The sequence below is a fragment of the Lytechinus variegatus genome, chromosome 4 (genome assembly GCF_018143015.1).
Source record: "Lytechinus variegatus isolate NC3 chromosome 4, Lvar_3.0, whole genome shotgun sequence".
In the NCBI taxonomy this organism is placed as follows: domain Eukaryota; kingdom Metazoa; phylum Echinodermata; class Echinoidea; order Temnopleuroida; family Toxopneustidae; genus Lytechinus; species Lytechinus variegatus.
Window position 1 is genome coordinate 65694167 of NC_054743.1, and position 13402 is coordinate 65707568.

Sequence of the window (13402 nt, forward strand, 5' to 3'; positions counted from 1 at the left end):
AAGAATAATTCAAAATAAGATTGTAAGATTGTTAAATGTTTTAGGACCAAGAGCACGTGTCGGATGTAATGAACTTGAAAAGGCAGGATTACTTCATGTAGAACAAAGATCTTAATAATTAGTATTACCCCACGTACATGAGATATTCTATTCGGATACATTAATCAATACATTGCAAATCATTTCACCCGTGTATCAAATATCCATAAGTACGATACTCGAAGTATCAATTTTAATCTTGTATTACCAAATCGTGAAGGTAATATCGGGAACACTTTTTATTTTAATGCCGTCCAATTTTGGAATGCTCTTCCTAATAAAAATAAAAGCTGTTAAAATTTTTCCTCACTTTAAGAGTGCATTAAAGAAGAACCTAAAACTGGAATCTACTCGAGAACAGTATCGCCATTTCAAATCACCATTTTGTACGGTTGGTGTTTAGTATTGTAGATAATGAAGGGTATGATAAAATGTAATATTTCTTCATATATTACGTAGATTTTTTTTTGCTTCAGGTGATTTGCTAATTATTTGACTGATGTATATGTATTTCTTTGTACCATATTCCAGTACTTGTCGTAGTGTATACCTTTTGTTGTTACAATAAATTAATGCTTTATACTAACAATAGCACCCTATTCGAAATAAGCCTTTTGGCTTTCATTGGCTATTCTGACAAGGTATTCCTCAAATTCATTGTAATCACCTGTGATATTCTTGACAAATAAAATCAATCAACTGCAAATGTCACATCTATTAGAATGTTTTTACATGAAAAATAAACCATGTACTGTAACTTCAGATTTTTTGATACCCCTCATTCTTTTGACGTCAAGTTCTCTAATAAGGCTATGATGAATCTTATTAAGAGAAATTTTGTCTTTAATGAATTGTTATGATATAAATTGTCAATCAATAGTCAATGGTAAACCATGAACCAAGCAGTTTCATGAATCTTTCGGCCGTTATGTCCCTTTTTATTTTTGATTAAGGAATTTAGGGTAATGCACACTAACAAATGGGGTGTACGATACGTGCGTACACCACTTACATCGAGGTGCGAGTTAGCTCTTATGTGAGAGTCCGTGTCTGTTGTACACCTCTAGGGGTACCCGTTTAGCGACAAGCCTTTGCGCTCCAAGCGGTGGAAAATTGAACCCGAATTTCTTAGTGTGTGGGATTAATAACCGCTTTGATTCTTGAAGTTTACCGAATGATATATCGTGAAATAAACATGGAATCAGAAATATTTTTTTTCTTTTGATTATCGAATCGCGTTATATTTTGTAGAATGCTTTTTGCGTAATGAAACATTTAAAATTTTTCGGAGGTTCGGATATCAATAAATGAACTCAATTATCCAAATTTATAATTCTTGAAAACCCTTTGAATGTTGCAATTGATTGACCCATTAATCTCTTGCATTATAATCATGATAATTATGTTTCACATGACGAATAGGGTGCAGATTTTAACCCAAGTTGTTATCAAAATTTAGTATATATAACATTTATACATTGTGATGCAGCGTGAAATTAACCATTAATAGCAGATTTAAAAAGATGTTGTTTTATCCGGATTTTCCTTAACAGGATGATTTTTTTCCAAAATATGGGGCTTGACTTTTCGGAAACATGCAAATAGCATGAGAAACATTTAAACTGGGCTATTTTCTACATTATGTCAATTTGCATACCATTAAATATGATCATAAACAGATTATTTTATTAATTTTGGATAAAACCAGTCAAATATGATGTCAGTGTACATTGTTGTATAGGAAACGTCAAATAATTTTGGCTTCATTTTTACGTTACTGTGACATCAGATTGAGACTCTTCAACACAGTGATAATCTCAGTGAACGCCCCTCTGCATCACGTGATTTCGCTCAGTTCATATGTAAGATGAATCATCTGAGGAAACTGACACTCAGTGGTAGCTATCATAATGACTTCTACTCAACATCATCGTCAATGGCATCAACTACAAAGGTAATATCTATTAGGATTTTTTACATGTAAAACAGTAATAGAAGCGAACCATATAAGTTTGGATTTTTAATACCCCTCATTTTATTGCCGTCAACTTTTCTAATGAGGCTTTGATGCCTCATATAAAGAGAAATTGTCTTTACTGAATTGTCATTTATATCAACTGTCAATTAATAGTAGATTGTAAACATATGAACCAAGAAATTTCATTAATCTTTCGGCTATTTTTCCACATTTCATTTTGATTTAGGAATCAAGAAAAATGAGCATATGATTAATATCCCCTTATTATTTGATTCTTGAGCTCTACCGAATGATACATCATCAAATAAACATAATGCAATCAGAAACATGTTTTCTTCATAACTTCTTGCATTATAATCACGATAATAATATCCCAAGATGTTATCAAAATTTACTTTAAGATTTCTAACATTTTTACCTTGTGATGCAGAGTAAAATTAATCATTTATAACAGATTTAAAAAGATTTTGTTTTATCGGATTTTCTTTGTCAGGATGTATTTTTCCAAAGTATGATAAGTGACATTTTTGGAACATGCAATGGAATGATCAACATTTAAATTGAGTGATCTTCTACATAATATCGAATTGTCTACCATGAATACTATCATAACGGGATTGTGAATAAAACAAATCACATATGATGTCCGTGTACATTGTTGTATAAGAAACGTCAAGTAATTGTGGCTTCATTTTTTACGTTACTATGATATCAGATTGAGACTCTTGATAAATGGTGTAAGAATCTAAATGAACGCCCCTCCGCATCACGTGGTTTTGCTCAGTTCATCTGTAAGATGAATCATCTGAAGAACCTGAAACTCAGTGGTAGCTATCATAATGACTTCTACTCAACATTATCATCCATGGCATCCACTACAAAGGTCATACCTATTAGGATTTGTTACATGTAAAACAGTAATACAAGCGAACCATATAAGTTGGATTTTTAATACCCCTCATTCTATTGCCGTCAAGTTATCTCATGAGGCTTTGATGCCTCATATATAGAGAAATTGTCTTTACTGAATTGTCATTTATATCAACTGTCAATTAATAGGCAATTGTAACCATATGAACTAAGAAATTTCATAAATCTTTCGGCTATTTTTCCTCAGTTCATCTTGATTTAGGAATCAAGGAAAAATGAGCATAGGATTAATATCCCCTTATTTGATTCTTGAGCTCTACCGAATGATACATCATCAAATAAACATTATGCAATCAGAAACATGTTTTGTTCTTTTAGTTATCAAATCGTATCGTGTTTTGTGGAATGCTTTTTATATAATGAAACACAATTTTCGGAGATTCGGATAGCAATAAATCAACTCGATTACCCAAAGCTAAATTGCTTTTTTAAACCCTTTGAATGTTGCAACTGACTGACTCATTAACTTCTTGCATTATAATCACGATAATTATATCCCAAGATGTTATCAAAATTTACTTTAAGATTTATAACATTTTTACCTTGTGATGCAGAGTAAAATTAACCATTTATAGCAGATTTTAAAAAGATTTAGTTTTATCGGATTTTCTTTGTCAGGATGTATTTTTTCCAAAGTATGATAAGTGACATTTTTGGAACATGCAAATGGAATGATCAACATTTAAATTGAGTGATCTTCTACATAATATCGAATTGTCTACCATGAATACTATCATAACCGGGATTGTGAATAAAACAAATCACATATGATGTCCGTGTACATTGTTGTATAAGAAACGTCAAGTAATTGTGGCTTCATTTTTATGTTACTGTAATATCAGATTGAGACTCTTCATGACTGGTGTAAGAATCTCATTAAACGCCCCTCTGCATCATGTGATTTCGCTCAGTTCATCTGTAAGATGAATCATCTGAAGAACCTCGCACTCTACGGTCGGTATCATGATGACTTCTACTCAACATCATCGTCGATGGCATCTACTACAAAGGTAATATCTATTTTACATAGAAAGGAGTAATACAAGCAAACCATATAAGTTCAGACTTTTCAATACCCCTCATTCTATTGATGTCAAGTTATCTAATGAGGCTTTGATGCCTCATATATAGAGAAATTGTCTTTACTGAATTGTCATTTATATTAACTGTCAATTAATAGTCAATTGTAACCATATGAACTAAGAAATTTTATAAATCTTTCGGCTATTTTCCCTCAGTTCATTTTGATTTAGGAATCAAGGAAAAATGATCATATGATTAATATCCCCTTATTATTTGATTCTTGAGCTCTACCGAATGATACATCTTCAAATAAACATTATGCAATCAGAAACATGTTTTCTTTTAATTATCAAATCATATCGTGTTTTATGGAAAACTTTTTATATAATGAAACACAATTTTCGGAGATTCGGATAGCAATAAATCAACTCGATTACCCAAATCTAAATTGCTTTTAAACTCTTTGAATGTTGCAACTGACTGACTCATTAACTTCTTGCATTATAATCACGATAATTATATCCCAAGATGTTATCAAAATTTACTTTAAGATTTATAACATTTTTACCTTGTGATGCAGAGTAAAATTAACCATTTATAGCAGATTTTAAAAAGATTTAGTTTTATCGGATTTTCTTTGTCAGGATGTATTTTTCCAAAGTATGATAAGTGACATTTTTGGAACATGCAAATGGAATGATCAACATTTAAAATGAGCTATTTTCTACAATATGTCAATTTGCATACCATAATACATCATAACCAGATTCGTTTATTAATTTGAGAATAAAACAAATCATATCTGATGTCAGTGCATAAAGTTGTATAAGAAACTTCAAGTAATTTTGGCTTCATTTTTACGTTACTGTGATGTCAGATTGAGACTCTTTGGCACAGGGAGAATCTCAGTGAACGCCCCTCTGCATCACGTGATTTCGCTCAGTTCATATGTAAGATGAATCATCTGAAGAAACTGACGCTCGAAGGTAGCTATCATGATGACTTCTACTCAACATCATCGTCGATGGCATCAACTACAAAGGTCATATCTATTAGGATGTTTTTACATGTAAAACAGTAATACAAGTAAACCGTATAAGTTTAGATTTTTTTCAATACTCCTCATTCTAATGACGTCAAGTTATCTAATGTCGCTGTGATGCCTCATATAAAGAGAAATTGTCTTGACTGAATTGTAATTATATCAATTGTCAATGGTAACCATGAACCAAGCAATCTCATAAATCTTTTGGCCGTTATGTCCCTTTTCATTTTTGATTTAGGAATCTGAGAGAAAGTACTATGGGAATAATAACCGCTTGAACACTACCGAGTAATATATCATGAAAAAACATGGAATCGGAAATATATATTTTTTCTTTTGATTATCGAATCGTATCATGCTTTGTGGAATGCTTTTATGTAATGAAACACTTACAATTTTCGGAGGTTCAGATATCAATAAATCAACTCAATTACCCCAATCTAAAAATATGAAGATCCTTTGAATGTTGCAAGTGATTGACCCATTAATCTTCTGCATTATAATCATGATAATTATCTTTCACATGACGTGTAGGCCTGTATATTTTAACCCAGGTTGTTATCAAAATTTATTTAAAGATATATAACATTTTTAGCTTGTGATGCAGGTTGAAAATTAACCATTTATAGCAGATTTTTAAAAAATGTTGTTTTATCCGGATTTTCTTTGGCAGGATGTATTTTTCCACAGTATTATAAGTGACATTTTCGGAAACATGCAAATGCAATGAGAAACATTTAAACTGAGCTATTTTATACAATATGTCAATTTGCATACCATAATACATCATAACCAGATTCGTTTATTAATTTGTGAATAAAACAAATCATATTTGATGTCAGTGCATAAAGTTGTATAAGAAACGTCAAGTAATTTTGGCTTCATTTTTACGTTACTGTGATATCAGATTGAGACTCTTTGGCACAGGGAGAATCTCAGTGAACGCCCCTCTGCATCACGTGATTTCGCTCAGTTCATATGTAAGATGAATCATCTGAAGAAACTGACACTCAGTGGTAGCTATCATGGTGACTTCTACTCAACATCATCGTCGATTGTATTAACTACAAAGGTAATATCTATTAGGATTTTTTTACATGTAAAACAGTAATACAAGCGAACCACATAAGTTCGGATTTTTAATACCCCTCATTCTATTGCCGTCAAGTTATCTCATGAGGCTTTGATGCCTCATTTAAAGATAAATTGTCTTTACTGAATTGTCATTTATATCAACTGTCAATTAATAGTAAATTGTAAACATATGAACCAAGAAATTTCATTAATCTTTCGGCTATTTTTCCACATTTCATTTTGATTTAGGAATCAAGGAAAAATGAGCATAGGATTAATATCCCCTTATTATTTGATTCTTGAGCTCTACCGAATGATACATCATCAAATAAACATTATCCAATCAGACAAATGTTTTCTTCTTTTAATTATCAAATCGTATCGTGTTTTATGGAATACTTTTTATATAATGAAACACAATTTTCGGAGATTCGGATAGCAATAAATCAACTCGATTACCCAAATCTAAATTGCTTTTTAAACCCTTTGAATGTTGCAACTGACTGACCCATTAACCTCTTGCATTATAATCACGATAATTACATCCCAAGTTGTTATCAAAATTTATTTTAAGATATATAACATTCATACATTGTGAAGCAGCGTGAGATAAACCATTAATAGCAGATTTAAAAAGATGTTGTTTTATCCGGATTTTCTTTAGCAGGATGATTTTTTTTAAATATGGGTCTTGACTTTTCGGAAACATGCAAATGCAATGAGAAACATTTAAACTGAGCTATTTTCTACATTATGTCAATTTGCATACCATTAAATTTGATCATAACCGGATTATTTTATTAATTTTGGATAAAACCAATCCAATATGATGTCTGTGTACATTGTTGTATAGGAAACGTCAAATAATTTTGGCTTCATTTTTACGTTATTGTGATATCAGATTGAGACTCTTTGTCACGATGAGGATCTCAGTGAACGCCCCTCTGCATCACGTGATTTCGCTCAGTTCATATGTAAGATGAATCATCTGAAGAAACTGACGCTCGAAGGTAGCTATCATGATGACTTCTACTCAACATTATCGTCGATGGCATCAACTACAAAGGTAATATCTATTAGGATTTTTTTTACATGTAAAACAGTAATACAAGCGAACCATATAAATTCAGATGTTTAATACCCCTCATTCTATTGCCGACCAGTTATCTCATGAGGCTTTGATGCCTCATATATAGAGAAATTGTCTTTACTGAATTGTCATTTATATCAACTGTCAATTAATAGTAAATTGTAAACATATGAACCAAGAAATTTCATTAATCTTTCGGCTATTTTTTCCTCATTTCACTTTGATTTAGGAATCAAGGAAAAATGAGCATAGGATTAATATCCCCTTATTATTTGATTCTTGAGCTCTACCGAATGATACATCATCAAATAAACATTATCCAATCAGAAAAATGTTTTCTTCTTTTAATTATCAAATCGTATCATGTTTTATGGAATATTTTTTATATAATGAAACACAATTTTCGGAGATTCGGATAGCAATAAATCAACTCGATTACCCAAATCTAAATTACTTTTTAAACCTTTTGAATGTTGCAACTGACTGACTCATTAACTTCTTGCATTATAATCACGATAATTATATCCCAAGTTGTTATCAAAATTTATTTAAAGATATATAACATTCATACATTGCGATGCAGCGTGAGATAAACCATGATTGGCAGATTTAAAAAGATGTTGTTTTATCCGGATTTTCTTTAGCAGGATGATTTTTTTTTTAAATAGGGCCTTGACTTTTCGGAAACATGCAAATGCAATGAGAAACATTTAAACTGAGCTATTTTCTACATTATGTCAATTTGCATACCATTAAATTTGATCATAACCGGATTATTTCATTAATTTTGGATAAAACCAATCCAATATCATGTCAGTGTACATTGTTGTATAGGAAACGTCAAATAATTTTGGCTTCATTTTTACGTTACTGTGATATCAGATTGAGACTCTTTGTCACGATGAGGATCTCAGTGAACGCCCCTCTGCATCACGTGATTTCGCTCAGTTCATATGTAAGAGGAATCATCTAAAGAAACTGACACTAGAAGGTAGCTATCATGATGACTTCTACTCAACATTATCGTCGATGGCATCAACTACAAAGGTAATATCTATTAGGATTTTTTTACATGTAAAACGGTAATACAAGCGAACCATAAAATTCAGATGTTTAATACCCCTCATTCTATTGCCGTCCAGTTATCTCATGAGGCTTTGATGCCTCATATATAGAGAAATTGTCTTTACTGAATTGTCATTTATATCAACTGTCAATTAATAGTCAATTGTAACCATATGAACTAAGAAACTTCATAAATCTTTCGGCTATTTTTCCTCAGTTCATCTTGATTTAGGAATGAAGGAAAAATGAGCATAGGATTAATATCCCCTTATTTGATTCTTGAGCTCTACCGAATGATACATCATCAAATAAACATTATGCAATCAGAAACATGTTTTCTTCTTTAAATTATCAAATCATATCGTGTTTTATGGAATAATTTTTATATAATGAAACACAATTTTCGGAGATTCGGATAGCAATAAATCAACTCGATAACCCAAATCTAAATTGCTTTTTAAACTCTTTGAATGTTGCAACTGACTGACTCATTAACTTCTTGCATTGTAATCACGATAATTATATCCCGAGTTGTTATCAAAATTTACTTTAAGATTTATAACATTTTTACCTTGTAATGCAGAGTAAAATTAACCATTTATAGCAGATTTTAAAAAGATTTAGTTTTATCGGATTTTCTTTGTCAGGATGTATTTTTCCAAAGTATGATAAGTGACATTTTTGGAACATGCAAATGGAATGATCAACATTTAAATTGAGTGATCTTCTACATAATATCGAATTGTCTACCATGAATACTATCATAACCGGGATTGTGAATAAAACAAATCACATATGATGTCCGTGTACATTGTTGTATAAGAAACGTCAAGTAATTTTGGCTTCATTTTTACGTTACTCTGACGTCAGATTGAGACTTTTCATGACCGGTATGAGAATCTCAGTGAACGCCCCTCTGCATCACGTGATTTCGCTCAGTTCATCCGTAAGATGAATCATCTAAAGAACCTCGCACTCTACGGTCGGTATCATGATGACTTCTACTCAACATCATCGTCGATGGCATCAACTACAAAGGTCATATCTATTAGGATGTTTTTACATGTAAAACAGTAATACAAGCAAACCGTATAAGTTTAGATTTTTTTCAATACTCCTCATTCTAATGACGTCAAGTTATCTAATGTGGCTGTGATGCCTCATATAAAGAGAAATTGTCTTGACTGAATTGTTATTACATCAATTGTCAATGGTAACCATGAACCAAGCAATCTCATAAATCTTTTGGCCGTTATGTCCCTTTTCATTTTTGATTTAGGAATCTGAGAGAAAGTACCATGGGAATAATAACCGCTTGAACACTACCGAGTAATATATCATGGAAAAACATGGAATCGGAAATATATATTTTTTCTTTTGATTATCGAATCGTATCATGCTTTGTGGAATGCTTTTTATGTAATGAAACACAATTTTCGGAGGTTCAGATATCAATAAATCAACTCAATTACCCCAATCTAAAAATATGAAGATCCTTTCAATGTTGCAAGTGATTGACCCATTAATCTTCTGCATTATAATTATGATAATTATCTTTCACATGACTTGTAGGCCTGTATATTTTAACCCAGGTTGTTATCAAAATTTATTTAAAGATATATAACATTTTTACCTTGTGATGCAGGTTGAAAATTAACCATTTATAGCAGATTTTTAAAAAATGTTGTTTTATCCGGATTTTCTTTGGCAGGATGTATTTTTCCACAGTATTATAAGTGACATTTTCGGAAACATGCAAATGCAATTAGAAACATTTAAACTGAGCTATTTTCTACAATATGTCAATTTGCATACCATAATACATCATAACCAGATTCGTTTATTAATTTGTGAATAAAACAAATCATATTTGATGTCAGTGCATAAAGTTGTATAAGAAACTTCAAGTAATTTTGGCTTCATTTTTACGTTACTGTGATATCAGATTGAGACTCTTTGGCACAGGGAGAATCTCAGTGAACGCCCCTCTGCATCACGTGATTTCGCTCAGTTCATATGTAAGATGAATCATCTGAAGAAACTGACACTCAGTGGTAGCTATCATGATGACTTCTACTCAACATCATCGTCGATGGCATCAACTACAAAGGTCATATAGCAAAATAAATTATAAGTTCAGATTTTTAATACCCCTCATTCTATTGCCGTCAAGTTATCTCATGGGGCTTTGATGCCTCATATAAAGAGAAATTGTCTTTACTGAATTGTCATTTATATCAACCGTCAATTAATAGTCAATTGTAACCATATGAACCAAGAAATTTCATAAATCTTTCGGCTATTTTTCCCGTTTTTATTTTGATTTAGGAATCAAGGAAAAATGAGCATAGGATTAATACCCCCTTATTATTTGATTCTTGAGCTTCACCGAATAATACCTCATGAAATAAACATCATGCAACCAGATATGTTTTTATACGCCTGTCCTATACGTATTATGGTATTACGCTCGGTGTCCGTCCGTCCATTACGCGATAACTTTAGTTTGACCTAACCAAGACTTATATAATTTGGTGTGTAGGATACTTGCATGGATCCAAAGAAGCCTATTGAATTAGAGGTCAAATGTCATGGTCACAGTGAATTTTTCATCTTTCCCTTCGTTAGTCCTGGCTTGTTAGCACGATAACTTTAGTTTAACTTAACCTTGGCTCATATAAACTGTATGATACTAGCATAGATCCCAGGAATTCTCCTGATTTTGAGGGCAAAAGGTGAAGGTCGAAGTTACATGCTTTTATATTACCCTTCTGAAGTCCTTGTAAACGCGACAACTTCAGTTTAACTTAATCTATTCTCATTTAATTTGGTGTGTATGATACTAGCATGAATCCATGGAAGCCTTTGGTTTTATAGGTCAGAAGGTCAAAGGTCAGAGTGACATGTTCTCAGCTTACTATTATTATTATAATCATTTGTTTGGCGTCACATGTGCCCGGGAGGCGAAAAGCAAACTAAATCACTATGACCCGCATGTCTCTCGTCGCGATATAACTGATTGGAGGGAGTCCTTCTGAAGTCATTGAAAACGATATAACTTTAGTTTAACTTAACCTTGGCTTATATAATTTGTTTTGTTTGATACCAGCATCAATCCCAGGAAGCCTGTTGATTTTTGGTCAAAAGTTTAAAGGTCAAGTCGCAATCTTTCCCTTTTCTTGCTCGACCAATAGCTCCATTTGCCACTTTACAGGCGGGCGTATTATGCTCCCCCTAGCCTCACTCTTGTTTCTTTTCATTATCGAATTATCGTATCGTGTTCTGTAGAATGCTTTTTATGTAACGAGACACAATTTTCGGAGGTTCGGATATCAACAAATTAACTCAATTACCCAAATCTACAATTCTTGAAAAACCTTTGAATGTTGCAACTGATTGACCCATTAACCTCTTCATGATAATAATGTGTTACATGATGTATATGCCTGTATCTTTTAACCCAAGTGGATATCAACATTTATTTTAATATATATAGCATTTTTTACCTTGTGATAGCAGATTTGAAAAAAAAATTGAGGTCAAAAGGTATAGCTCACAATGACATCTTTCCCTTCTGAAGTCCTTGTAAGCGTGATAACTCAAGTTTAACTTAAACTAGGCTCATATAAATTAGTGTGTATGATCCTAGCATAGATCTCAGAAATCCCTTTGATTTTCAGGTCAAAAGGTCAAGTTCACATTGGTGTGTTTTCATCTAACCTATCTGCAATCCTTGTAAACGTGATAACTTCAGTTTAACTTATCCTAGGTTCATGTAATTTGGTGTGTATGATACTACCATTGATCCCAAGAAGCCTATAGATTTTGAGGTCAAAAGGTCAAGCTCACAATGACATCTTTTCATCTCTCCCTTCTGAAGTCCTTGTAAACGCGATAACTCGAGTTTAACTTAAAATAGGCTCATGTAAATTAGTGTGTATAATACTACCATAGATCCCGAAAAGCCTTTTGATTTTAAGGTTAAAAAATCAAAGCTCAAGGTCATGACAGTGATTTTTTTCATCTTTCCCTTCGGAACTCCATGTAAACGCGATAACTTTAGTTTAATGTAACCTCGGCCCATATAATTTGGTGTGTATGTAACTAGCATGAATCCCAGGAATCCTTTTGATTTTCAAGTGAAAAGGTCAAGTTCACATTGATGCGTTTTCATCTTATCCATTTGCAATCCTTGTAATTTACGAACCTTATTTCGTTTTCGGATTGACGAACCTTCGGAATTACGAACCTTATTTCGTTTTCGGATTGACGAACCTTCGGAATTACGAACCTTATTTCGTTTTCATCCTCGAATGGCATGGGATCTGTTCACCATGAAGTCTTCATGAGTTCTGATGGGTTCCTCCTGTGAACCCCACCTTTATATACCAATTCCTATAAACGTTGTCAATACGCCATTTTACGGTAGCTGTACGGTAGTTATAAACACGTTCAGTAAGTTTTGTGGTCGTCCGAAGCACGTCTTCATACGTCTTCATACGTCAATATACGTTGGAGTTAAGTTACACATACGTTCAAAGCACGTTACTCATAGGTTAGAAGTTTTAGGGTACGCTGGACATTATCTCGACGTACATCGACTTATGAGTAACTTACGAGTAACGTGTGTCAACGTGTATCAACGATCGCGTAACTTGCCTACAACTTATGGCCCGCGTATGCGGGACGTATGAGCCATACGCTGGCATACGTCGAAAGATTTTGTGCTTGCACAAATTTTTCGACGAACTCGCCGTATGACGACGTATACCAGCGTGTTTTAGCGTACTCTTAACGTATGCAAAACTTACCCGTAACGTATTCGACGTACGCCAGCGTATTCGCCAAATTCCTCATACGTTGGGCATACGCTGTCTAAAACGCCAAGGTGTGACAGCGCCATTATGAATAACACCGCGGATTTGAGTTATGGGCAGATATTGTGCAACCTTGACAGGGATGCGAATTAGTTCAGTCATGTCTAAAATCCCTTTCATCTGTGTTTCATCATTACAAGTAAATTTCAGGCTTCCCTTTTCTTTCGTAATTTTACTCACCTCTCTGTACTTCGAGTTCTGCTGGACTTATTTTGTTTATGCATGATTTCTTACCAACATTTCTTATTTCTACTATCATAGATTTTTTTTCTCATTTCTGA

The 13402-nt window shown here is 32.9% G+C and overlaps 1 protein-coding gene across 1 annotated transcript; it reads left to right on the forward strand.

The window, feature by feature from the left end:
* Window positions 1–1864: 1864 nt before the first annotated feature.
* LOC121412801 lies at window positions 1865–10363 on the forward strand. Its single transcript, XM_041605564.1, has 8 exons — window positions 1865–1993; window positions 2733–2900; window positions 3790–3957; window positions 4848–5012; window positions 6991–7155; window positions 8062–8226; window positions 9115–9282; window positions 10190–10363. Exons 1-8 carry the CDS (start codon window positions 1907–1909, stop codon window positions 10361–10363), a joined length of 1260 nt encoding a protein of 419 aa, XP_041461498.1. The 5' UTR covers window positions 1865–1906.
* Window positions 10364–13402: the final 3039 nt, after the last annotated feature.

Coding starts and splice junctions, on each gene's coding strand:
- LOC121412801 (XM_041605564.1), top strand. CDS start 1,907: ATGAATCATCTGAGGAAACTGACACTCAGTGGTAGCTATCATAATGAC. Junction 3,958..4,847: donor CGATGGCATCTACTACAAAG/GTAATATCTATT, acceptor CTGTGATGTCAG/ATTGAGACTCTTTGGCACAG. Junction 8,227..9,114: donor CGATGGCATCAACTACAAAG/GTAATATCTATT, acceptor CTCTGACGTCAG/ATTGAGACTTTTCATGACCG.